This window comes from Triticum aestivum, chromosome 2A, assembly GCF_018294505.1.
Source record: "Triticum aestivum cultivar Chinese Spring chromosome 2A, IWGSC CS RefSeq v2.1, whole genome shotgun sequence".
Taxonomy (NCBI): domain Eukaryota; kingdom Viridiplantae; phylum Streptophyta; class Magnoliopsida; order Poales; family Poaceae; genus Triticum; species Triticum aestivum.
In genome coordinates this window covers 782,910,146-782,937,146 of record NC_057797.1, presented here as the reverse complement: position 1 = coordinate 782,937,146, position 27,001 = coordinate 782,910,146, and the positions used below count along the sequence as shown (strand labels likewise).

The 27,001-nt window shown below is 43.3% G+C and overlaps 1 protein-coding gene and 1 pseudogene across 10 annotated transcripts; one reads left to right on the top strand and one right to left on the bottom strand.

Annotated features, from left to right (window-relative positions):
- Positions 1-929: 929 nt before the first annotated feature.
- LOC123191218 (putative uncharacterized protein DDB_G0286901) lies at positions 930-4,330 on the bottom strand. Of its 10 annotated transcripts, none has more exons than XR_006496767.1 (5): positions 3,830-4,311; positions 3,162-3,253; positions 2,743-2,801; positions 2,405-2,532; positions 930-1,374 (listed from the first exon to the last, which is right to left on the bottom strand). XR_006496767.1 is itself a non-coding variant. In XM_044604030.1 (5 exons), the coding sequence occupies exons 2-5, from the start codon at positions 2,975-2,977 to the stop codon at positions 1,530-1,532; spliced, it is 330 nt and encodes a 109-aa protein (XP_044459965.1). In that variant the 5' UTR covers positions 2,978-3,253; positions 3,830-4,330; the 3' UTR covers positions 930-1,529. The 10 variants fall into 10 exon arrangements, 9 of the variants coding, with proteins under 9 accessions (XP_044459965.1, XP_044459966.1, XP_044459961.1 ...); XM_044604030.1 differs by having other exon boundaries at positions 930-1,637; positions 2,737-2,801; positions 2,949-3,253; positions 3,830-4,330; XM_044604031.1 differs by having other exon boundaries at positions 930-1,637; positions 2,949-3,253; positions 3,830-4,327.
- Positions 4,331-7,488: 3,158 nt separating this feature from the next.
- Positions 7,489-26,952, top strand: LOC123038313 (probable LRR receptor-like serine/threonine-protein kinase At3g47570; annotated as a pseudogene).
- The last annotated feature ends 49 nt before the right edge of the window (positions 26,953-27,001 follow it).

The following is a 27,001-nucleotide window of genomic DNA, read 5'->3' as shown; positions in this document are numbered from 1 at the left end:
CAGGTTGCTGTCTTTGGTTGTGGTTAGAGTGGTACTACTGCGGGATGATTGATCACCGTGGTAGGGCCTTTTTTTCTCTATATATTTTCCCTTTTTATTTTGTTTTTTGGCAATGTGCATCCTGAATATTTTTAGGCATCTTGTTGGTGCAGAGGCCGGGTGTAATTGGTATCTGCTTGATATTAATATATACTCCTTTTCAGAAAAAAGGGCTATGGTTGCGGGATGAGTAAGCCGAGGAGATGAACGATATTAATGATGAGTTGTTTAACAAAGAGATAGGAGAATGAGAAGGGGTGGTCGAGTAAATAAGTTACGGTGGGGATTGGTCAATTTTCCTTGCAATTTTAGATAAAGGAAATTTTATGAGAATATTGGAATATTGGGTCGGGTTTGGGTATATGCCCACGGATACAAAATTATATACATGCCCTACCAATGGATACAAAAACGTAGTAAGATCAAGGCCATACCGGCGCAGTGATGGCTCATGTTGTATTTTCTAAGGATCGGTGGCCATGCCTAGATTTACCACAACATTCACTTGCAAAGAAGGCATGGCCACTACGTACTTTTCCCCACGGTCAAAACCCACAGGAAAATGGCGATTACCGACAGGAAATATTTTCCTGACGGTTGACCGACAGGCAAAGTCCGTCAGGAATAAAACGACAGGGAAATGGACAAATGCCTGACGGTAAACCGACAGGAATTATTTTCCTGGCGGTTTTTCCTGTCAGCCACACCCAGGAAAATCTTAGATCCGTCAGGTTTAGAAATCAGCTTATTGTGATGGTTCCCGTCAGGAAAAGGACACCAGGAAAACAATATTTCATTTATTGCGATTAACCATGCATTTAATCAATATAATTTCTGGTAAATAGATACTAAGAAAATTGTCCACATCATATATCAATGGTAGCCAAGCATAAAAAAACAATCTATAGACGTCACATAAAGTTGAGTCCATATATAGACTTGACCAAGAGTTCCATACAACAGTGCTACATACATACTGGCTACCACCACTCTAATTATCATATCCATCAGTGCACAAAACACTGCAGTGATATCAAACTACATGGATAGAAAGCCTCCTAGGTTAATGATCTGGGACATCACTTTGGAAAAGTGAATGCAACAAAAGGATAAGCTGCTAAGTTTGGCCCAGAGCATATGGTACTACTACACACATATCCAAAATACCATAAAGACCATTATTCATCAATTGCCATGCAAGTGACTAGTGAGATCCTTCTCGGGAGACACCATCAGGATTGAAGCCACAATTGTTATTGTTACCACCAATGTTCTCCTCATCATTGCCGCTTTCATTGTTGCAATGGTCAACATCATGGTCGATAGGGCCATCCTCTGAACTAACATGAGATGAATCCGTGTTTACCCACTAGTAGAAAAAGGGTCAAACGTGAAGCACATTAGTGCCGGTTTGTATTTGAGCCGGTACTAATGGTACCATTAGTGCCGGTTCGAACGGATTTGCATTAATGCCGGTTCATGTTGAACCTTTAGTACCGGTTCGTGGCACGAACCGGTACTAGGGGGGGGGGGGGGGGGGGGGCTTTAGTGCCGAAATAATGAGAACCGGTGCTATTGCTCGGTTTTCTACTAGTGACCTACAAAGTCATACAACATTAATGAGAACAGGCACATAAGAGCACATGATTTGAAGCTATTTCAGTAATCTCCAACCATTTTATAACAGGTTTATGAAGCTATCAGGTCTTGCTTCCAAAGTAACCAGATTTGCAATATTACAATTAATTTCAATAGTAGCAAGCCGCACTTAGTTCTGTTTATTTACATCTCTGCCTTCTGTTGTGCTCCAGGTTTCATTAATCATTATCTAAAATTCGTAAGATCTCATAATAGCGTACACCGACAAACATAGTAAGATATACAAGGTGTACTATCAGCAGAAAAGAAACACGGTTGAGCTTGCTGAAAAACCACTAAATTAAAAGGATAACTTACAGCAAAAGAATTACAAATTCCTAACCATGATATAAAAAGGAAAAACAGATCTGCAACTTACTTAGCACGCTGATACATGTTCATACAAAAGAAACAACTAGAAATACTTCTAGCTTGAACCAACAAGATAACCTCTAGCTAATCAGAACTTAAAGAAAGGATGCTATAAATGATAGTCACATCTAGCTTGCCTAAGTACCAAAGGGACGAGCAAAAGGTTACAGTAGAATATTGTGTGGACAGATGCAAGGTTCCTATTTTATAGGCAATTCGCAAGCAAGATGTTTTACTAGCAATAAGTTTCACTAGAAGTAGGCATTCAACAAGTAAAGTTTCACTAGCAATCAGAGAATCAGCAAGCATAGGATGTACAAGCTAGCACAAAAAAGGGGAAAGAGACAGAACATACAAGGCGCTTTTGTGCTTTCTGGCTACTGATTGCACCATTATTGCCACTTTCGTCGAGGTTTTTCATACCAGATTTCATCACAGCATATGTGTTTATTATGGTGGCCTTCTCAGGTCCAAAGTATATTCCTACAAGTGCAAACAGATAGTTATAAGTGAAAGCATGTTGCAGACACTAAAGATAAATTGTAGTGAGATCCTCAAAAAGCATCTGCCAAGAATGCATTTTATCATGGATTACACAGCAAAGTATAGTTATTAGAATTTACGCATGAATTATAGTAAAGCATATTTATCATTGCCATGAACATTTGGTACTTTGGGAGATGATACCATTACCAATTGAGTTACCAGCAGCCTTGCAGTGTAATCTGGTGTAGTGAAGTGAGGCGTTCATCCTGCATGATTATGTTTGGATATTAGATCCAATGTGCCAATAGTATATACAAATAACTCCTGACTGTAAACATAATAGGATTAACATAGAACACCATCAGGACATTAAACTGTAATTTAATCATGAAGTCATGATCAAATGCACATACCCAACATTGAGAAAACATCCAGACCTCATCACCAGTGAACTGAGAAAAAATGACTGCTATTCATTGATGCAATAGGAGAAAGAACACAGAAAAAGCAAGTGACCAAGCTACATGTTGTAGCGTAAGCCTGGGTCAAATACAATACACTATCAAGCCAATATAAACACTAGCACTGACATTTGTATGCGAGAAATCAGTTCAGAAAGCATGCACCTTTCTTTTCTTCACTATGGAGAAGCTGTACGGTAGAGAAGAGGTGCAGAGTTCCGAGGAACCAAGAGAGTTTCTTAATTCTCAGAGAGTTCCTGAAAGCACATAGCAAGTAACAGAACAAATTATATGGAGAAGAACATTTTCAGTTTTTCAATGACATCAACAAATGGAAGTGCTAATAGCACACCTAAAAGTAGCTCCTAAAAGTTTCTAGACAGGAGAAAGAACAAAGCTCTTTATTGAAAATGAAAACTGAATAAATCAACACACTACAAACAAATGCAAATGGCGCTTATTTGTCACTCATATGGCAAATCTTTTGGTCACTTAACCAAGAAAAAGAAAATCAAGATCCTGTTGTCCCGAGACCATTATTCTTATACATAACTAGCAAGACGCCCATGCGTTGCACGAAACATCAAGATGCATTTATATGAATAGTTTATCTTGTGAGAGAAAAGGATGAACAAGGGAAGACCTTATTTGCAAATATGGAGAGGGGTGTGGGTATCTTTTTGCAAAATTGTTATAGTTTCCTTCCTAACCGTCAGATATAAATCGGCCATCAACACCAACTTCATTTTTTATAAGAGCAGAGATTTGTATGAACAACTTCAGAATCTTTTTTTTGCGTGGGTGAACAACTCAAGATCCTAGTTGAGACTTACCACGGTCTTGGAGAAAAGGAGGAGGAGGAGACTGCCGCTGTCACATCGGAAGAGGAGGCGGCGGCATGCTGGATTTGCGACCAGAGACTCCCCAGATCTGCAGTAGGAAGCACGAGGCGCCGGCAACGCGTACCGGACGACCCTATTTGAGTGCGGTGGTGGGTGTGAGCCGAGGGAGGTGGGATGCGGCGGCGGATGCTAGTGAAGGCAGAACGGCAGTAGAGGATGTCAGGACGGGATACGGGAGACGGATGGGAGTGGCGGACGCATGTGGACGAGATGAGAATGGGCGGTAGTGGAGGTCGGAGGCGGGCGGCGCTAGAACAAGTTATTTGTGGAGGAGGGCGGCGGATCTGGCCAGGAAGATGGAGGAGTGCGGCTGGGGTGGAGGCGGCGGCCATGGAGGTAGAGAGACGAGACGAGGAGAGGAGGAGTGGGGAATTTTTCTAGGGTGTTCTGTTTATCTCTCTGGGCTGTTTTCCTGTAGGCCCATATCACACAGGAAAATAGAAATTGGCGCGGAAGTTTCGTTTGAGGGGGGAAAATCGCGCGAGCTGGCGCCAATGGCTATTTCGCTGTTGTGTAACGGCGGGCTGGGGCTAAAATATTTTTCCGTGGGCTGTACAACTCACATGAAAGCATATTTTCCTGAGAGGCATGGCAGTACCTACAGTAAAATAGGTTATTTTCGTGAGGGTCAAATCTTGCCCGCAAGGAATATTCGAATTCCTGTGGGGAGCTTCGGGCCTCACAGGAAAATTAAGCCACTCACAGGACGTTGGGCAGCACGGACTGTGTATCCCTCAGGGCCGGCTCGGGCCATCTGTTGCAATTTGGAAATCTCAGGTGATGAACAAACAAACAATGGAAAATAGAAGAGCAAAATATTATGTTATATATAACTGTACTGTCACTAGACAAGAACCACCTATACTGCGACTGCGAGTTGGTTTAGAAAGTTGTACTAGAAGCTCAAAACCTTATACAACATGAGTACTTATGGGGCTGGGGATGTAGTAACGGGGGTGCGCTACTTGAGGGGCCGAAGCAGAAGCAGATCACAAAGAAGAGGATGGTAAGCAACCGAATCAGATGGTGAATAACAACATTCTTTCTGAATCGGGGTGCCTTTGCGAGGTAAAAAACCTAGTTATTTAGCACCCAAAAATTAGCCAGCGTACTGAAGTTTTTAGACTGGGAATTTCTTACATTTTTAATGGGAATTTTGTGGAACTGGGAAACTTGTGCCAAGAGATGAATGACTTATATCCACTTGTAGCACATGTTTTGACCGGGAATTTGTGGTATCGGGAAACTTGAAAAGGACGGCAGCATACGACCATGGCCAGAACTCTGAGTGAAAGTCTCTATATGCACATTGTTAGAAGTATATATATACGTCTAGTTAGAGATAAGGAGAGATAGGGATAGAATTAGTTTAAAGAGGTAAATACACCAGAGGTCTTAGAACTTGCGTGCAGTGGTCACTTTGGTGCACAAAGTTGTAAAATACGTGTTTGTGGTCACTAAACTTGCGAGGCCGCTCAAATACAGTCACTCTCACCGTACGCATGCGTATCCGTCGACGCCAGCATGGCACGGGCCCGCTGTCAGCCACCGGAGTTGCTCTTGTATGATAGATTTGTAGAAAAGCCCGCAGTTCTTTTTTTATTTACATAGGAACCCCTAAAATAAGAAAAATAGTGGGGCGGCGGGGTTCCATACTTGGACGTACTGCTAAGTGGCACGATTGAACAACCACCACGCCAACAGTATCATGTGTTTACTTTGCACTACTATATTATACTGTATATCCTATCCGGGTGGACCCAAAAAGTGATAATGAAGAAATTTATGTCTTCTAATAATAAGAATGCAAAGTGCAACCGGTGGGTTCGAACGTGTGACATGGAGATTCACTCGCGCATAAGCCAACCACCAAGCAACCGCGACATGTGATGTAATTTAGAGATAGACAATGTATATGTTTTTATCACTCTTGTTCTCTGTAAGTATGTGCCATTTTAAAAAATGTTTAAACACTGTAAAAAATGTTCGTGTAATTCAAAATATGTCCATGCAACGCGAACAGTTTTTTGAACCATGCGAGCATAATTGTACATTGTGTAAAACTCACAATTTTTTTTGAAATGTGTCAACATTTTTTAAATGCAATGTACATTTCTTAGTTTACATGAATATTTTTCACAGTGTTTAAACATTTTTATAAATGCCATGTAGTTTTTTTAACGCATGTACATATTTTGAATTGCAAAAAAATATTATTTGAAAATAATACATGAACAATTTTTTCTGATCCACGAATTTCTCAAATAAAACGAATAGGTGTAATGATACAGATTGTTTTTTAATAATGAATATTTCTAAGAAAATGCACATTTTGTTATTATGAATATTTAAAAACTATTTGTGTTATTATTATGCAAACATTTTTATAATTCATAAGTATTATTTTAGAATAATACATGAAAATTATTTGAAATTATCTTATTAATGGCATTATAATTTGCATACTATCTACAAATTTCTGAAAAATAAACAAGTGCAAAATGGGTCGCCGGACCACAGCCCATTTCTGTTCCATGAGCGCTTCCGTTTTTGTACATTAATCTTAGTTACTCTTAATAGCTGTCTACATATGTGTGGCGCAGTTTGTGTGACCTGTATTGTACTAGCATTAGGTCGGGGTTCGAGATCTGGCAGTTAAACTTTTCGTCCCATCGATTGTTGATTTTTTATTTTGCATAGAAGAAGAAGAAAAAGAAGAAGAAGGGGTTTTGTGCAAAAATGCGCCCATGTGTCATTGACAGCGGGCCCATGCCATGCTGGCATCGATGGATACGCTCGCGTACAGAGAGAGTGATTGTATTTGAACAGTCTCGCAAGTTTAGTGACCACAAACACGTATTTTACAACTTTGTGCACCAAAGTGACCGCCACGTGCAAGTTCTAAGACCTCTGGTGTATTTACCTCTAGTTTAAACATACAATGCCTTGTGTCAGCATATCCACTTGTGATTGGACGTTTTGACCAGGAATTTGTGCAACAGCATGCGAAACTTGAAAAGGACAGCAACATACGACCAACACTGAGTCAAAGTCTTTGTATCACGATGTCACAAGTTTGAATGGCTCATAGAAATAGCAGTACATATTGCATTTCATAATTCATATGCATATCTACATCAATCATTGAAGCCTAGCCGCCGAACCCATCAGCCATCTACAAATGCAGTAGAGAAACCATATCTCAAACCCACCAGCCTTCTACAAATCCAGTAGAGAAACCATATCTCAACGCACGACTAGACATATAACCAGTAGAGAAACCATATCTCAAATCTGTAGTATGTTCTGGTTTTAGACTTGCCTATTGTTTTGGTTGATGTGCAATTTGTAAAAGATGTTTAAAAGTCTGCTCTCTCTCCGGTAGTGGGTGATTTGGCATCCTATAGATATGGTTATATGTCTAGGGTGTAGGTTGATTATCAGTTGATGAGGTGATGCATCAGGTCTGATGGAAAAAGTGATGTGGTGGTTGTATCCAGACTTCTATTTTCTTAATGAAAATGGGGGCCATGTGGCCCCTTTTATCGAAAAAAAAGACTAGAGCTGTAGTCCGTAGAGCACAAGTCCTCATGTCTCCTGTGCAGTCACTGCCTCTGATAATCCTTGTCCTATCCTCTCTGCTGACATGTTCAGTACTAGGTGCCACAGCTCTCTACCGTGATGCTAGCACTGACTTCCAAGCTCTCCGATGCCTTAAACTGCATCTTAGTGTTTCAACTCGACCCCTAACCTCATGGAAGATCGATGATTCCCTCCAACAGTTTTGCACTTGGTCTGGTGTTACTTGCAGTAAGAGGCACACATCTCGTGTTGTTGCACTGGACCTCGAGCCGCTCCACCTAGATGGCCAAATACCTCCTTGAATTGCAAATTTCACTCTCCTCACAAGAATCCACCTCCCAAAGAATCAACTTAGTTTTTGTATCATCGGGGGGATACAACACAGTGAGATTAACCACCACCGTCTCAGTAGGGCTCCATGACAGCATCACCATGACCGCATCTCCCTCCTCTCCACCCAATCTCTCCATCAGCCACCACCGTCTTCGTGCGAAATACGGCTCCGGCGAGATCTCAGAGGCAAGGAGTGTAAGGCTCCGCTCACTCGACCGCTCAGGCCCTGGGATCGGGTTGGGGATCGCTCTAAATAGCGATTCCGATCAGATTCGGGATGAGCGGGGTGCCGAGGGAGCGGAGGTCGTCAACGGAAGACCTAGAAGCGCTTCTGAAGACGGCGAACAGGCTGGAGAAGGCGGCGGAGAGGGCGAGGGATGCGAAGTTGGCCCTCGTCGAGCGGATTATGGCAAGGGTGACGGAGAAGGAAACAGAGAGGTTGTTCATCTTGGGCTCAGCACTAGAGCCGGATCAGGTGCTGGATTGGGCGGCGGAGGAAGCGTCATCAACATCGAGGATTCAGAGGGCGCGGTGGCGCCCATTCCGGCGAGATCCCTGGTGAGCGCAAGGCAGCTGAATGAGGTGTTGATTGGGGATGTCTCGGTCTCACTGGGGCGGAGCGAGCCACCCACAGGCACTCCTCGGCTCCCTTCCCCTTTCCGCGCAACACCGGCGAGGCTTGCTCGCCGTCGACCTGTGTCGGTGAGTGGTCAAGTTGGAGAGACTGACCGGTGGGCCTGGAGAAACAGCCTGAAGGTGCAAAAGGCAGGTGGTGACAAGTGTTTTCATCAACGGGAAGCGGGTTTCAGGAAGCCGTCTTCTCAGGGTGAAGAGGAGCTGGTGGAGATATTTGGTCAACTCTGGTCAGTGCCGTCCCCAAGCAAAGTTAGGGTTCCTCCGGCGTCAAGGGGGCTGGTCTGGATCCGCAAAGACCTCTTCCTCTCCAAAAAAAATTCACCCCAGCAGATTGTTATCCGGCAAGAGAGAGTGAGAAGCTGGTTGGTGTGAAGAAGATCAGCTTCTCGAGAGACTTGTGGCGCGGTGGGACAGATCAGGCGACCTACGCGCAAGTGGTCAAAGGAATGGCTGGCAGCAAGGGAGGAGGGCGCCGAGGTGGGGGGAGTGGTGCTGGCCGCGGAGAGCTCCGCCCGGTCGGCCAGACACACCCCCAGGCTTTTGGGCAGCTCCCGATCCAGGTAGGGGACATGAATCCACAAGGGTTGCCGCCAATGCAGCAGATGCTCCCAGGTAATTTCCAGAATCTGTGTCAATTTGGGGGAGCGGGGAATTTGCCAGGGCTGCCGCCTTGGCAGGGGATGCAATTTCCCCAATACAGCCAATGGCCGCAGCAATATCTGCCCAATATGCCTGTAGTGCAACAACAGCAGCAACAGATGCCTCTTATGCATCAACAGCAACAACTTATGCAGTATGGGCACCCCTCTGAGCATAATCACACTGGCAATCAGACACAAGGTTTCGGGGAAGGGCAATCTAGCACACAGCAACAGAATTCTCAGAACCAGCAAAGAAGGAAGAACAAGAGCTTCAACTCCCAGAAAGTGCAGCAAGGGAAGTCTGGAAGCGAAAAGGCTGACAGTTCTCAGGGCAGAAATGAAGAGCTGTGATCAATTATGATCCAAAACTGAGAGATGTCATCTGTTACAACTATGGAGAGCCAGCTCACTTTGTGGGAACTTGTCCCGTGCCCAAAAAGTGTTTCATATGTCACAAAGCAGGGCACCGTATGGACAATTGTCTGGAGTGGTGCAAGCCACAAGCTATTGCATAGTATTATGGCAGTGCTAATGCAGGGTTAGGCTTCTTCACATAGAATCTGATGACAAGGAGGCTGTTAATTGGCTGAACATATCTAATGTGTGCGTGTGTTGCTGTCATTGAGGAAGGATCTATCACATCACAAGAACTAAAAATCAATTTCTCTGACATCTGGAAGACTAATTGGCCCTGACAAGTGAGGCAGTTGACTGAGAAAAAGTTCCTAGTCAGGTTTCCTCCCCACAAGAAGGTAAAAGACTTGGTTGAGCTTCCCTCCATCAACCTCAAGAAGAAAGGTGTGATTGTCTCCTTTGATAAATGGGATGGTGAAGAGGAAGCATATGCTGAATTGCAAGAGGTGTGGGTGACCATGATTGGGATTCCTGTCAACAAGCTGACTTGGAAGGTGATTTCTCAAATTACACATATCTTGGGCATTCTGATAAATGTTGATTGGCATGAAATATTTAGGAGCTTCTATGAAAAAGTTAAGGTCCAGGTTGCTGTGAGGGACATCTCTAAGATCCCAACAGAAAGGCTGGTGGAAATTGACAAGGAATTATTTCTTATTTCATTCCTTGTTGACACTGCTCCAATCTCTGGCAATGGAAACTAAAGCACTAGTGGTGGTGAAAAGTCAGATGATGATCTGCTGGAAGGTAATCTTGAAAAAGATATGCAGATGCAAGACCCTAAAGATGGGGGAGCTGACAAAGACAAGAACAACAAACCCAATTCTAGAGGACCAGTTCAGAACACTCAGAAAGCCCCTGCTAGGTCCAGAACTCCTTTGGAGCTAGTGCATTCACTGAAAGAAAAGGTGCAACGTGCTATACTTGGACTGAAAGCTGAGCCTAGCAAGAAGATAGAAATGAAGAAGAAGAAACTTGAAGAGAACATTGTTGTTCAGCTGCTGGAGCAATTTGATGACGAGTCTGATGGAGATGGTACCACTTTGGAGGAGCCAAAACCACAAAAATCCAAATGGGGGCCTGTGGTGGCACCCAGGGTGAGCAATAGGATCAAAAAAGATGGGAGAAATGCTATACAAAAAGCTTAGGACCTTAGAAGACTCAAAGATTTGGAGGTCCCTAAAGGTAATAAGAATTATAATTCCTTTTCTGCTTTTAATGATGAAGATTTACTTCTGAAAGCTAGAAAGGCGGGTTTGAAATTAGGTGAGAATGATATAGTTATTTCTCAAAACATACAAGTCATGAAGCAAATGGAGGAAAGCAGGCTATCTGCATTTAAAGACACTCACCCTGAGTGTTTCCTCCCTGCTAGTTTAGACTTGCAACCTGATGATTTTGGAGTAGATCTGGTAGAGAGTTCAGCCCCAGGATGTGGTCACATTAGTGAGCACCCCGGAGACGCCCCTACCTGGGTAGAGGTTGTCTCTGGTAGGAAGAGTAGCTGTAGAAAACTAGATTTCAATAATGGTAGTAAGTCTATTTTGGAATGCTAGAGGTTTGAATAAACCTGAGAAACTCAAGGCAGTGGGTAAGCTCATTAGAGACACCCATGCAGACTTGATTGGTTTTTCTGAAACCAAGAAAGAGTCCTTTGATGACTTTCAAATTACCTGTTTAGATCCACAGAGTAAATACTCTTGGCAATGGTTGCCTACGGTGGGCACTGCTGGGGGGGGGTAATTGTGGGGATCAACACAGACAATTTTGAGGTGGTCTCTACAGATATTTTAGATTTCTCTACTTCATGCATCCTTAAAGATAAAAAGAATAAGGGGGAATGGAGATTTATTTCTGTTTATGGGCCAGCTTATGACAGACTCAAACTAGAGTTCTTAAATGAATTACATAATATTCTTGACACATGGTTGGGTCCCACAATTATAGGGGGTGACTTTAACCTGGTCAGAAGTAGTGATGAGAAAAGTACTGGTGTTGTTAACATGCATTGGGTGACCTTGTTCAATGAGTGGGTTAACAAATATGGCTTGATTGAGATTAAGAATTCTAGTAGGAAATTTACTTGGGCCAATAACCAGGATAATCTGGTTATGGCCAACATTGATAAAGTTTTCATGTCCACATGCTGGGAATCTATCTTCCCAGCTGTTCAACTTAAAGCTCTCCCTAGAGTGAGTAGTGATCACCCCCCCTAGTGGTGGACACTGGGGCCATCCGACCACCTAAAAACAAACAATTTAGGTTTGAGAAATGGTGGTTAGGGGTAGAAGGTTTTGAAGGCATGGTGAAGAAATGTTGGAATTCTCCATGCTCTATCAAGGACCCTATGAATAGGTGGCAGTATAAAATTAGATTGCTTAGGAGAGTTTGTAAAGGCTGGAATGCTAATTATGAGGCTGCCCAGAACAGAGAGAAACAACAGCTGGTTGCTGAATATAATATTCTAGATATAGAATCTGAGAGTAAAATCCTCTCCCCTCCTTCTAAAAGTAAAATGGACAAGATTGCCTCTGAGCTCCAAAAGATATGGAGACTAGAGGAAATCAAGTCCAGACAGAGATCTAGGGATAGAAATATTTTAGAGGGAGGAAGAAACACTGCTTACTTTCATGCTATTGCTAACCATAGGAGGAGGAAGAAGCAGATAGAACTGCTTGTGGGACCAGATGGCCCTGTAGAATCAACTAGTGATATGATGGATATTGCTGTTGATTACTACAAAAACCTTTTTGGCAAGGAAGAAACCCTAGATATTTCTTTGGATGAAGAATTTTGGGATCCTTCTGAAAGAGTCTCTGAGGATCAAAATAAGATCCTGGAAACTGATATCACTGAAGAAGATGTAAGGAAGGCAGTTTTTGGATCCTATGCTGAAGGGGCTCCAGGCCCTAATGGTTTTCCTTTCCTTTTCTACCAACATTTCTGGTCAACCATCAAGGATGACCTTATGTTGTTGGTGGAGGCTTGGAATCAGGGGTCTTTAGATTTATATAGATTGAATTTTTCTTTGTTAACTCTCATCCCAAAAGAACCTGGGGCTGACACCATCCAAAAATTTAGACCAATTGCTTTATCCAATTGTAGTTTCAAAATTTTTGCTAAATGTTTGGCCAATCAACTAGGTGACATTGGTGATGAAATTATTTCTCAAAACCAAACTGCTTTTATTAAAGGCAGGTTTATTGTTGAAAGTGTGGTGACAGCTCATGAAATTATTCATGATGCTGTGACACATGACAAGGAAGGGTTTGTCTTTAAGTTAGACTATGAGAAGGCATATGATAGAGTTAGTAAAGAGTTCCTATTGAAAGTTATGTATCAAAGGGGTTTTAGCCCCAAGTGGATGAGGAAAGTTGAATCCATTTTATACAAAGGTTCAGTTGGAGTTAGGATTAATGATTGTAACAGTGAGTTTTTTGAGACTTTTAAAGGTGTGAGATAGGGTGACCCTGCCTCCCCTCTGCTATTTAACTTAGTAGCAGATGTGTTTAGTAGGATGTTTAATAAAGCAGCAAAGAGCAACATGTTGACTGGGTTGATGACCAATCTATTTCCACAAGGGGTAACAAGTCTGCAATATGCAGATGATACCCTCCTCTTTATTGATAACAATCTGGTCTCAGCTAAAAATTTAAAATGGCTCCTATCCTGCTTTGAACATATGTCTGGGCTTAGGATAAACTTTCATAAATGTGATCTAATCCCTATTAATGTCCAAGAGGAGGAAGCCCATAGGGTAGCTCAAGCCATGTCCTGTGGTCTGGGATCCTTTCCTCTCAAATATTTGGGTTTTCCCCTGCATTACTCCAAGTTGAGGAGGGAAGATCTACAACCAGTGGTTGATGAGGTGTTGAAGAGGGCTGCTGGTTGGAGAGGTAGATTATTAGGGTATGAGAAGAAGTTGGTTCTAGTTCAATCTTGGTTAGCTAGTATTCCCACCTATCTGATGAGCATGATTAAATTCCCCAAATGGGCTATCAATTTGATCAACTCACAGATGGACCACTGCTTTTGGGACAATTATGAGGGTCACCATAAGTACCATCTTGCCAACTTGGGCTTGGTGACCCAGAAAAAACAATATGGGGGATTAGGGATTGAAGGAAATATGCCCTAGAGGCAATAATAAAGTTATTATTTATTTCCTTATATCATGATAAATGTTTATTATTCATGCTAGAATTGTATTAACCGGAAACATAATACATGTGTGAATACATAGACCAACAGAGTGTCACTAGTATGCCTCTACTTGACTAGCTCGTTAATCAAAGATGGTTATGTTTCCTAACCATGAACAAGGAGTTGTTATTTGATTAACGAGGTCACATCATTAGTAGAATGATCTGATTGACATGACCCATTCCATTAGCTTAGCACCCGATCGTTTAGTATGTTGCTATTGCTTTCTTCATGACTTATACATGTTCCTATAACTATGAGATTATGCAACTCCCGTTTACCGGAGGAACACTTTGGGTACTACCAAACGTCACAACGTAACTGGGTGATTATAAAGGAGTACTACAGGTGTCTCCAATGGTAGATGTTGGGTTGGCGTATTTCGAGATTAGGGTTTGTCACTCCGATTGTCGGAGAGGTATCTCTGGGCCCTCTCGGTAATGCACATCACATAAGCCTTGCAAGCACTGCAACTAATATGTTAGTTGTGAGATGATGTATTACGGAACGAGTAAAGAGACTTGCCGGTAACGAGATTGAACTAGGTATTGGATACCGACGATCGAATCTCGGGCAAGTAACATACCGATGACAAAGGGAACAACGTATGTTGTTATGCGGTCTGACCGATAAAGATCTTCGTAGAATATGTAGGAGCCAATATGGGCATCCAGGTCCCGCTATTGGTTATTGACCGGAGACGTGTCTCGGTCATGTCTACATTGTTCTCGAACCGTAGGGTCCGCACGCTTAACGTTACGATGACAGTTATTATGAGTTTATGCATTTTGATGTACCGAAGGTTGTTCGGAGTCCCGGATGAGATCACGGACATGACGAGGAGTCTCGAAATGGTCGAGACGTAAATATTGATATATTGGAAGCCTATGTTTGGGCACCGGAAGTGTTCCGGGTGAAATCGGGATTTTACCGGATTACCGGGAGGGTTACCGGAACCCCCCGGGAGGCAAATGGGCCTATTGGGCCTTAGTGGAAAAGAGAGAAGGGGCAGCCCACAGGCTAGCCGGCCGAACCCCCCTTCCCTAGTCCTATTAGGACTAGGAGAAGGGGCCGGCCCCCCTCTCTTCTCTTTCTCCCGAAGAGTCCTACTAGGAATAGGATTTGGGGGAAGGAGTCCTACTCCCGGTAGGAGTGGGACTCCTCCTTGCGCCTCCCTCCTAGCCGGCCGACCCCCTTGCCCCTGGCCTTTATATACGGGGGCAGGGGGCACCCCATAGACACACAACTTGATCCTTGAGATCGTTCCTTAGCCGTGTGCGGTGCCCCCTGCCACCAAATTCCACCTCGATCGTACCGTTGTAGTGCTTAGGCGAAGCCCTGCGTCGGTAGTACATCAAGATCGTCATCACGCCGTCGTGCTGACGGAACTCTTCCTCGACGCTTTGCTGGATCGGAGCCCGAGGAACGTCATCGAGCTGAACGTGTGCTAAGAACTCGGAGGTGCCGGAGTAACGGTGCTTGGATCGGTCGGATCGGGAAGAAGACGTACGACTACTTCCTCTACGTTGTGTGATTGCTTCCGCAGTCGGTCTGCGTTGGTACGTAGACAACACTCTCCCCTCTCGTTGCTGTGCATCACCATGATCTTGCGTGTGCGTAGGAAATTTTTTGAAATTACTGCGTTCCCCAACAGTGGCATCCGAGCCTAGGTTTTATGGTTTGATGTTATATGCACGAGTAGAACACAAGTGAGTTGTGGGCGATACAAGTCATACTGCCTACCAGCATGTCATACTTTGGTTCGGCGGTATTGTTGGCTGAGACGATCCGGACCAACCTTACGCGTACTCTTACGCGAGACCGGTTCCCTCGACGTGCTTTGCACATAGATGGCTTGCGGAAGACTGTCTCTCCAACTTTAGTTGAACCAAGTGTGACTACGCCCGGTCCTTGAGAAGGTTAAAACGGAGTCTATTTGACGAACTATCGTTGTGGTTTTGATGCGTAGGTGAGATGAGTTCTTACTTAAGCCCGTAGCAGCCACGTAAAACTTGCAACAACAAAGTAGAGGACGTCTAACTTGTTTTTGCAGGGTATGTTGTGATGTGATATGGTCAAGGCATGATGCTGATTTTATTGTATGAGATGATCATGTTTTGTAACTAAGTTATCGGCAACTGGCAGGAGCCATATGGTTGTCGCTTTATTGTATGCAATGCAATCGCGATGTAATGCTTTACTAGATTACTAAACGGTAGTAATAGTCGTGGAAGCATAAGATTGGCGAGACGACAACGATGCTACGATGGAGATCAAGGTGTCGCGCCGGTGACGATGGTGATCATGACGGTGCTTCGGAGATGGAGATCACAGGCACAAGATGATGGCCATATCATATCACTTATATTGATTGCATGTGATGTTTATCCTTTTATGCATCTTATCTTGCTTTGATTGACGGTAGCATTATAAGATGATCTCTCACTAAATTATCAAGAAGTGTTCTCCCTGAGTATGCACCGTTGCCAAAGTTCGTCGTGCCCAGACACCACGTGATGATCGGGTGTGATAAGCTCTACGTCCATCTACAACGGGTGCAAGCCAGTTTTGCACACGCAGAATACTCAGGTTATACTTGACGAGCCTAGCATATGCAGATATGGCCTCGGAACACAGAGACCGAAAGGTCGAGCGTGAATCATATAGTAGATATGATCAACATGACGATGTTCACCATTGAAAACTACTCCATCTCACGTGATGATCGGTTATGGTTTAGTTGATTTGGATCACGTGATCACTTAGAGGATTAGAGGGATGTCTATCTAAGTGGGAGTTCCTAAGTAATTTGATTAACTGAACTTAAACTTATCATGAACTTAGTACCTGATAGTATCTTGCTTGTTTATGTTGCTTGTAGATAGATGGCTCGTGCTATTGTTCCGTTGAATTTTAATGCGTTCCTTGAGAAAGCAAAGTTGAAAGATGATGGTAGCAATTACACGGACTGGGTCCGTAACCTGAGGATTATCCTCATTGCTGCACAGAAGAATTATGTCCTGGAAGCACCGCTGGGTGACAGGCCTGCTGCTGGAGCAACGCCAGATGTTATGAACGTCTGGCAGAGCAAAGCTGATGACTACTCGATAGTTCAGTGTGCCATGCTTTACGGCTTAGAATCGGGACTTCAACGATGTTTTGAACGTCATGGAGCATATGAGATGTTCCAGGAGTTGAAGTTAATATTTCAAGCAAATGCCCGAATTGAGAGATATGAAGTCTCCAATAAGTTCTATAGCTGTAAGATGGAGGAGAACAGTTCTGTCAGTGAGCATATACTCAAGATGTCTGGGTATAATAATCACTTGATTCAGATGGGAGTTAATCTTCCAGATGACTGCGTCATTGACAGAATTCTCCAATCACTGCCACCAAGCTACAAGAGCTTCGTGATGAACTATAATATGCAAGGGATGAACAAGACTATTCCCGAGCTCTTCGCAATGCTGAAAGCTGCGGAGGTAGAAATCAAGAAGGAACATCAAGTGTTGATGGTTAGCAAAACCACTAGTTTCAAGAAAAAGGGCAAAGGGAAGAAGAAGGGAAACTTCAAGAAGAACAGCAAGCAAGTTGCTGCTCAGGAGAAGAAACCCAAGTCTGGACCTAAGCCTGAAACTGAGTGCTTCTACTGCAAGCAGACTGGTCACTGGAAGCGGAACTGCCCCAAGTATTTGGCGGATAAGAAGGATGGCAAAGTGAGCAAAGGTATATGTGATATACATGTTACTGATGTGTACCTTACTAGAGCTCGCAGTAGCACCTGGGTATTTGATACTGGTTCTGTTGCTAATATTTGCACATCGAAACAGGGACTACGGAATAAGCGGACACTAGCAAAGGACGAGGTGACGATGCGCGTGGGAAACGGTTCCAAAGTCGATGTGATCGCGGTCGGCACGCTACCTCTACATCTACCTTCGGGATTAATATTAGACCTAAATAATTGTTATTTGGTGCCAGCGTTGAGCATGAACATTATATCTGGATCTTGTTTAATGCGAGACGGTTATTCATTTAAATCAGAGAATAATGGTTGTTCTATTTATATGAATAATATCTTTTATGGTCATGCACCTTTGAAGAGTGGTCTATTCTTGTTGAATCTCGAAGATAGTGATACACATATTCATAATGTAGAAGCCAAAAGATGCAAAGTTAATAATGATAGTGCAACTTATTTGTGGCACTGCCGTTTAGGTCATATCGGTGTAAAGCGCATGAAGAAACTCCATACTGATGGGCTTTTGGAATCACTTGGTACTTGCGAACCGTGCCTCATAGGCAAGATGACTAAAACACCGTTCTCCGGTACTATGGAGAGAGCAACAGATTTGTTGGAAATCATACATACCGATGTATGTGGTCAGATGAATATTGAGGCTCGTGGCGGATATCGTTATTTTCTCACCTTCACAGATGATTTGAGCAGATATGGGTATATCTACTTAATGAAACATAAGTCTGAAACATTTGAAAGGTTCAAAGAATTTCAGAGTGAAGTTGAAAATCATCGTAACAAGAAAATAAAGTTTCTACGATCGGATCGTGGAGGAGAATATTTGAATTACGAGTTTGGTGTACATTTGAAAAATTGTGGAATAGTTTTGCAACTCACGCCACCCAGAACACCACAGCGTAATGGTGTGTCCGAACGTCGTAATCGTACTTTACTAGATATGGTACGATCTATGATGTCTCTTACTGATTTACCGCTATCGTTTTGGGGTTATGCTTTAGAGACGGCCGCATTCACGTTAAATAGGGCACCATCAAAATCCGTTGAGACGACGCCTTATGAACTATGGTTTGGCAAGAAACCAAAGTTGTCGTTTCTTAAAGTTTGGGGCTGCGATGCTTATGTGAAAAAGCTTCAACCTGATAAGCTCGAACCCAAAGCAGAGAAATGTGTCTTCATAGGATACCCAAAGGAAACTGTTGGGTATACCTTCTATCACAGATCCGAAGGCAAGACATTCGTTGCTAAGAATGGATCATTTCTAGAGAAGGAGTTTCTCTCGAAAGAAGTGAGTGGGAGGAAAGTAGAACTTGACGAGGTAACTGTACCTGCTCCCTTATTGGAAAATAGTACATCACAGAAAACTGTTTCTGCGACACCTATGCCAATCAGTGAGGAAGCTAATGATGATGATCATGAAGCTTCAGATCAAGATACTACTGAACCACGTAGATCAACCAGAGTGAGATCCGCACCAGAGTGGTACGGTAATCCAGTTCTGGAAGTCATGATGCTAGATCATGATGAACCTACGAACTATGAAGAAGCGATGGTGAGCCCAGATTCCGCAAAGTGGCTTGAGGCCATGAAATCTGAGATGGGATCCATGTATGAGAACAAAGTATGGACTTTGGTTGACTTGCCCGATGATCGGCAAGCAATTGAGAATAAATGGATCTTCAAGAAAAAGACTGACGCTGACGGTAATGTTACTGTCTATAAAGCTCGACTTGTCGCAAAAGGTTTTCGACAAGTTCAAGGGGTTGACTACGATGAGACCTTCTCACCCGTAGCGATGCTTAAGTCCGTCAGAATTATGTTAGCAATTGCCTGCATTTTATGATTATGAAATATGGCAGATGGATGTCAAAACTGCATTCCTGAATGGATTTCTGGAAGAAGAGTTGTATATGGTACAACCAGAAGGTTTTGTCGATCCAAAAGGAGCTAACAAAGTATGCAAACTCCAGCGATCCATTTATGGACTGGTGCAAGCATCTCGGAGTTGGAATAAACGCTTTGATAGTGTGATCAAAGCATTTGGCTTTATACAGACTTTTGGAGAAGCCTGTATTTACAAGAAAGTGAGTGGGAGCTCTGTAGCATTTCTGATATTATATGTGGATGACATATTGCTAATTGGAAATGATATAGAATTTCTGGATAGCATAAAGGGATACTTGAATAAAAGTTTTTCGATGAAAGACCTCGGGAAGCTGCATACATATTAGGCATAAAGATCTATAGAGATAGATCAAAACGCTTAATTGGACTTTCACAATGCACATACCTTGACAAAATTTTGAAGAAGTTCAAGATGGATCAAGCAAAGAAAGGGTTCTTGCCTGTGCTACAAGGTGTGAAGTTGAGTAAGACTCAATGCCCGACCACTGCAGAAGATAGAGAGAAAATGAAAGATGTTCCCTATGCTTCAGCCATAGGCTCTATCATGTATGCAATGCTGTGTACCAGACCTGATGTGTGCCTTGCTATAAGTTTAGCAGGGAGGTACCAAAGTAATCCTGGAATGGATCACTGGACAGCGGTCAAGAACATCCTGAAATACCTGAAAAGGACTAAGGATATGTTTCTCGTATATGGAGGTGACAAAGAGCTCACCGTAAGAGGTTACGTTGATGCAAGCTTTGACACTGATCCGGACGATTCTAAATCGCAAACCGGATACGTGTTTACTTTAAACGGTGGAGCTGTCAGTTGGTGCAGTTCTAAACAAAGCGTCGTAGCGGGATCTACATGTGAAGCGGAGTACATAGCTGCTTCGGAAGCAGCGAACGAAGGAGTCTGGATGAAGGAGTTCATATCCGATCTAGGTGTCATACCTAGTGCATCGGGTCCAATGAAAATCTTCTGTGACAATACTGGTGCAATTGCCTTGGCAAAGGAATCCAGATTTCACAAGAGGACCAAACACATCAAGAGACGCTTCAACTCCATCCGGGATTTAGTCCAGGTGGGAGACATAGAGATTTGCAAGATACATACGGATCTGAATGTTGCAGACCCGTTGACTAAGCCTCTTCCACGAGCAAAACATGATCAGCACCAAGGCTCCATGGGTGTTAGAATCATTACTGTGTAATCTAGATTATTGACTCTAGTGCAAGTGGGAGACTGAAGGAAATATGCCCTAGAGGCAATAATAAAGTTATTATTTATTTCCTTATATCATGATAAATGTTTATTATTCATGCTAGAATTGTATTAACCGGAAACATAATACATGTGTGAATACATAGACCAACAGAGTGTCACTAGTATGCCTCTACTTGACTAGCTCGTTAATCAAAGATGGTTATGTTTCCTAACCATGAACAAGGAGTTGTTATTTGATTAACGAGGTCACATCATTAGTAGAATGATCTGATTGACATGACCCATTCCATTAGCTTAGCACCCGATCGTTTAGTATGTTGCTATTGCTTTCTTCATGACTTATACATGTTCCTATAACTATGAGATTATGCAACTCCCGTTTACCGGAGGAACACTTTGGGTACTACCAAACGTCACAACGTAACTGGGTGATTATAAAGGAGTACTACAGGTGTCTCCAATGGTAGATGTTGGGTTGGCGTATTTCGAGATTAGGGTTTGTCACTCCGATTGTCGGAGAGGTATCTCTGGGCCCTCTCGGTAATGCACATCACATAAGCCTTGCAAGCACTGCAACTAATATGTTAGTTGTGAGATGATGTATTACGGAACGAGTAAAGAGACTTGCCGGTAACGAGATTGAACTAGGTATTGGATACCGACGATCGAATCTCGGGCAAGTAACATACCGATGACAAAGGGAACAACGTATGTTGTTATGCGGTCTGACCGATAAAGATCTTCGTAGAATATGTAGGAGCCAATATGGGCATCCAGGTCCCGCTATTGGTTATTGACCGGAGACGTGTCTCGGTCATGTCTACATTGTTCTCGAACCGTAGGGTCCGCACGCTTAACGTTACGATGACAGTTATTATGAGTTTATGCATTTTGATGTACCGAAGGTTGTTCGGAGTCCCGGATGAGATCACGGACATGACGAGGAGTCTCGAAATGGCCGAGACGTAAAGATTGATATATTGGAAGCCTATGTTTGGGCACCGGAAGTGTTTCGGGTGAAATCGGGATTTTACCGGATTACCGGGAGGGTTACCGGAACCCCCCGGGAGGCAAATGGGCCTATTGGGCCTTAGTGGAAAAGAGAGAAGGGGCAGCCCACAGGCTAGCCGGCCGAACCCCCCTTCCCTAGTCCTATTAGGACTAGGAGAAGGGGCCGGCCCCCCTCTCTTCTCTTTCTCCCGAAGAGTCCTACTAGGAATAGGATTTGGGGGAAGGAGTCCTACTCCCGGTAGGAGTGGGACTCCTCCCTGCGCCTCCCTCCTAGCCGGCCGACCCCCTTGCCCCTGGCCTTTATATACGGGGGCAGGGGGCACCCCATAGACACACAACTTGATCCTTGAGATCGTTCCTTAGCCGTGTGCGGTGCCCCCTGCCACCAAATTCCACCTCGATCGTACCGTTGTAGTGCTTAGGCGAAGCCCTGCGTCGGTAGTACATCAAGATCGTCATCACGCCGTCGTGCTGACGGAACTCTTCCTCGACGCTTTGCTGGATCGGAGCCCAAGGAACGTCATCGAGCTGAACGTGTGCTAAGAACTCGGAGGTGCCGGAGTAACGGTGCTTGGATCGGTCGGATCGGGAAGAAGACGTACGACTACTTCCTCTATGTTGTGTGATCGCTTCCGCAGTCGGTCTGCGTTGGTACGTAGACAACGCTCTCCCCTCTCGTTGCTGTGCATCACCATGATCTTGCGTGTGCGTAGGAATTTTTTTGAAATTACTGCGTTCCCCAACAGGGATTCCAAATATTGCTGAGATGAACTTAAGTCTACTAGCCTCCTGGGTTTATAAATTTCATAATGGTGATAGCAAGATGTGGAAGTAGATTGTTGAATATAAATATAGAGCCAATAATCCCAACATATTCTCTTGCCCTGATTCTAACTCGTCCCCTTTTTGGAAAGGGGTGTTATGGGCTACTAAAGCAGCCAAGCAAGGGTATCAATGGAAGGTGGGCAATGGGAAGAGAGTTAAATTTTGGGAAGATCATTGGTTTGGGTCCTGTAGCTTGGCTATTCAATTTTGGGAATTGTATAGTATTGCTAATGAGCATAATCAAGCTATTGCTGACCTTTGGGATGGTAGTAACCTTAAGATCACTTTTAGGAGATGTATTGATAATAGATTGCTTCTCCTGTGGTATGACCTGCTGAACATTGTGCAGTCTATTACTTTTAATGATGATGAGGATGCATTAATCTAGAAGCTAGAGGCTGGTGGCGTTTATTCTGTTAGATCTATGTATGCCATGGTCAATTTTAGGGGCATTAGCCCAGTTCATATTCCTGACATTTGGAAAATTCATGTCCCTCCCAATATCCACATTTTTTATGGCTGCTTGCTCATAACAAAATTTTGGTTAGGGAGAACCTTGCTAAGAGACAAGACTTAAATGATTTGACTTGCTTGTTCTGCTCTGATGGTGAGAATATAAATCATCTATTCTTTGAATGTGTGGTAGCCATGGAAATTTGGAGAAATATCCATTCCATTTTAGGTTACTCACATCTGCCTGCCCTTAATAAAGTGGCAGAAATGTGGAGTAGACATAATAACTTGCAAGCTGAAAATCTGGTTATTTCAGCTACTCTCTCGGCTATCTGGAGATGCAGAAATGACTTGTGTTTTAATAACACAATTTGGATGGGTGTGCAGGTGGTTCTGAGAAAAATTGTAGGATACTGCAGCATCTGGAAGATCCTATGCAAAGAGGTGGCAAGAGAGCGAGTGGAGGAGATTACTGTAGCTATCTGGGAGGCTGCAAGAAAACCACCACTGCTGCTCTGGTCAGAGCCAGGCTGAACAGGAACGAACTGTGGCTGCAATACTCCATGCAGAAGATGGGAAGCTGGGTGGACATGGGTGTTAATTAGTAGTTAGACCTGTTGTCCCTATTGTGGTTGGAGAGTGGCCAGTCCGATTTCTGATAGATGAACCTTTTCTTGCCTGGTAGTTTCAGCTGTCTTAAGTGTTTTCAAGAATTCTCAGGATGTTTGTGCTGGAGAGATGTTTCAATCTCCTCCCGTGGTCTGTAACTGAATTTGCACTCTGTGGTTTCGTTTTCTCAATGAAAATGGAGCTGGGACAAGAGCCCTTTTCATCTAAAAAAAGAATCAACTTAGGGGTCCAATCCCAGCTGAAATTGGCCAACTGAATAGGTTGCGGTATCTTAACCTCAGCTCAAACAATATTAGTGGCATGATCCCAAGCAATCTAGCCACATGTTCTCAACTTCAAGTCATTGATCTTGGGAGCAACTTCATCAATGGCGAGATCCCACCAAACCTTAGCCAATGTTCAAATATGTAGAAACTCAACTTGGATGACAACGAGCTCGTTGGAGGCATCCCAGAAGGGTTGGGGACACTACGCAACCTTTCAGTTTTGCAACTTGCTGGAAATACTCTAACAGGCAATATACCTCTTTCACTTGGAACCAGTTCTTCCCTTCATTCTGTTAAACTCACTGACAATAGCCTCACAGGACCAATCCCATCTCTCCTAGATAATAGTTCATCACTTTAATTTTTGCAATTAACGAAAAATCAGCTTGGTGGAGAGATTTCGCCGGCCCTATTTAACAGCACATCACTCCAAATCTTGTCCCTGAGACTAAACAACTTTATTGGGTCCATACCTGCTATTTTCCCGAATGTTGCTGACTCACCCTTGAAACGTCTTGTCTTGGCATCAAATAATCTTACAGGCACAATACCTTCTTCTCTAGGGAATTTTTCTAACCTTTCGTGGCTCTTGCTTTCACAGAACAATTTTCAAGGTAGCATCCCAGTGAGTATTGGTAAGCTTTCCCAACCTGCAATCACTAGACCTTACTTACAACTTCTTGTCAGGGAGTGTCCGGCCTCTATTTACAACATATCAACACTGACATACCTTGGCATGGCTGCAAATATTTTGTCAGGGAAAATTCCATATAACATTGGATATACCCTTCCAAGCATCCAAACTTTGATTATGCGAGCGAACAAATTTCATGGCCAAATCCCCACTTCACTAGCCAACACAACGATTCTTCGGGCAATTGATCTCGGTAGCAATTCGTTCCATGGTATTGTGCCTTCTCTTGGGACTCTTCCCAAGTTAATCTACCTGGATCTCGGTGAAAATCGTCTGGAAGCAGGAGATTGGTCTTTCTTAACCTCGTTGACCAATTGCACCCAGTTGGTGGAATTATCCTTAAATGCAAATATCCTTCAAGGAGATTTGCCGAGTTCCATTGCAGGACTCTCGAAGAGCTTAGAGGTATTGTTATTAAGAGAAAATAGAATATCATGCACTATACCATGGGAGATACATCACCTCAGAAACATCAAAACTCTTTACATGGGAAATTTTTTGCTTGGTGGAAGAATCCCTGAATCACTTGGAAATCTTCGAAACTTGTTTGTCCTAAGCTTATCCCAGAACAAACTTTCCGGAAGAATTCCATTGTCAATTGGCAATCTAAGCATATTGAGTGAGCTATATTTACAGGAAAATAATTTGAGTGGCCCAATCCCAGGAGCTCTAGGAGACTGCAAAAAATTGGTCATGCCGAACCTCTCTTGCAATACCTTTGATGAGAGCATACCAAAGGAGCTCTTTACTCTTTCCTCCCTTGCAGAAGGTTTGGACTTATCTCATAATAAACTCTCAGGAGAAATACCACTGCAGATTGGTGGCTTGGCCAATCTCGGCCCATTGAATATATCCAATAACCAGTTGTCTGGACAAATACCCTCTACTCTTGGTCAGTGCGTCCACTTGGATTCGCTGCACATGGAGAGGAACAATTTTCATGGGGGAATCCCTCAATATTTCATGAATTTGAGAGGCGCCATTGTGATGGATCTATCGCAAAACAACTTGTCTGGTGAAATCCCTGACTTCTTCGAGTCCTTTAGTTCTATGAAGCTTCCAAACTTGTTGCTCAATAACTTCCAGGGACTAGTGCCACCAGGTGGAATGTTTCAGAATGAAAGTGAGGTGTTCTTACAAGGAAACAAGAAGTTATGTGCCAACACCCCATTGCTAGAGTTGCCACTTTGCAATGAAATGATATCCAAAAAAAATTGTACACCTCCAAGATTCTGAAGATAGTAGCAATTACTGTTATTTCTTTGGTTCTGTTATCATGCTTTGGAGTCATTATCTTTAAGAAGAGAAAGATCAAACAAGCAAAACATCCATCTGTCAAGGAGTTAAAGAAGTTCACATATGTTGATTTAGTGAAAGCAACGAATGATTTTTCTTTAGCCAACTTGGTTGGTTCCGGAAAATATGGGTCTGTACACAAAGGTAAAATTGAGTCGGAAGAACATCATACAATTGCTATCAAAGTTTTCAGACTCGATCAACTTGGAGCAACAAAGAGCTTCCATGTTGAATGTGAGGCCCTGAGAAACACTCGTCATCGCAATCTTGTAAGGGTGATCATTGTATGCTCAACAAGTGACCTGGCAGGAAATGCGTTCAAAGCTCTTGTTCTTGAGTTTATGGTAAATGGCGACCTGGAGAGTTGGCTCTATCCAACACTACTCCAGGAGCATCATCCTAAAAGGCCGTTGTGTTTGAGTTCAAGAATAGGAATAGCAGTGGACGTAGCCGCTGCTTTGGATTACCTCCATAACCAATGCATGCCCCCTATGGTCCATTGTGATCTAAAGCCTAGCAATGTACTTCTGGATGATGTCATGGGTGCACGTGTTGGTGACTTTGGGTTGGCCAAGTTTCTACATGGTTATTGTTCTTCTTCGAGGATTGATGGTTCTACTCCTACAAGCTTAGGGGGGCCAAGAGGATCAGTTGGATACACTGCACCAGGTAACGATTTCTTATGTGCTCTACTGGATATGCAAGTACTATATATTTCTTTTTTCCCAGAAAAACCTTTTGATTCTTCTGCTCCAAATCTTTTTCGCTAATTAATTGTTTGAATAACTATATGTATTGCAGAATATGGCTATGGAAGCAAAATCTCGACAGAGGGTGATGTTTACAGCTATGGAGTCATCATCTTAGAGATGCTCACAGGGAAGCGTCCAACTGATGAGTTGTTTAAAGATGGCCTGAGCCTCTACAAATTTGTGGAATATTCATTTCCTGATAAGATTGGGGAGATTCTAGATCCTAGAATCATCATCCCCTATTATGGGAACCGAGATGAAGAAGCGGGCAGTTCTTCAAACCAAGAAAATTATCAACTGGCTGCTGGAATAATGGGCTGCATCACGGCTCTTGCCGAGCTTGGCTTGCTGTCTGCTGTGGAGACGCCTAAAGATCGCCCAACAATGCAGGACGTCTACGCTAATGCCATCAGAATCAAAGAAGCATTTTCAGCACTACAGGGCTGATCAGAAGAAGCATTTTCAACCGCATCTATCGATTGCCCACACGCCGCTG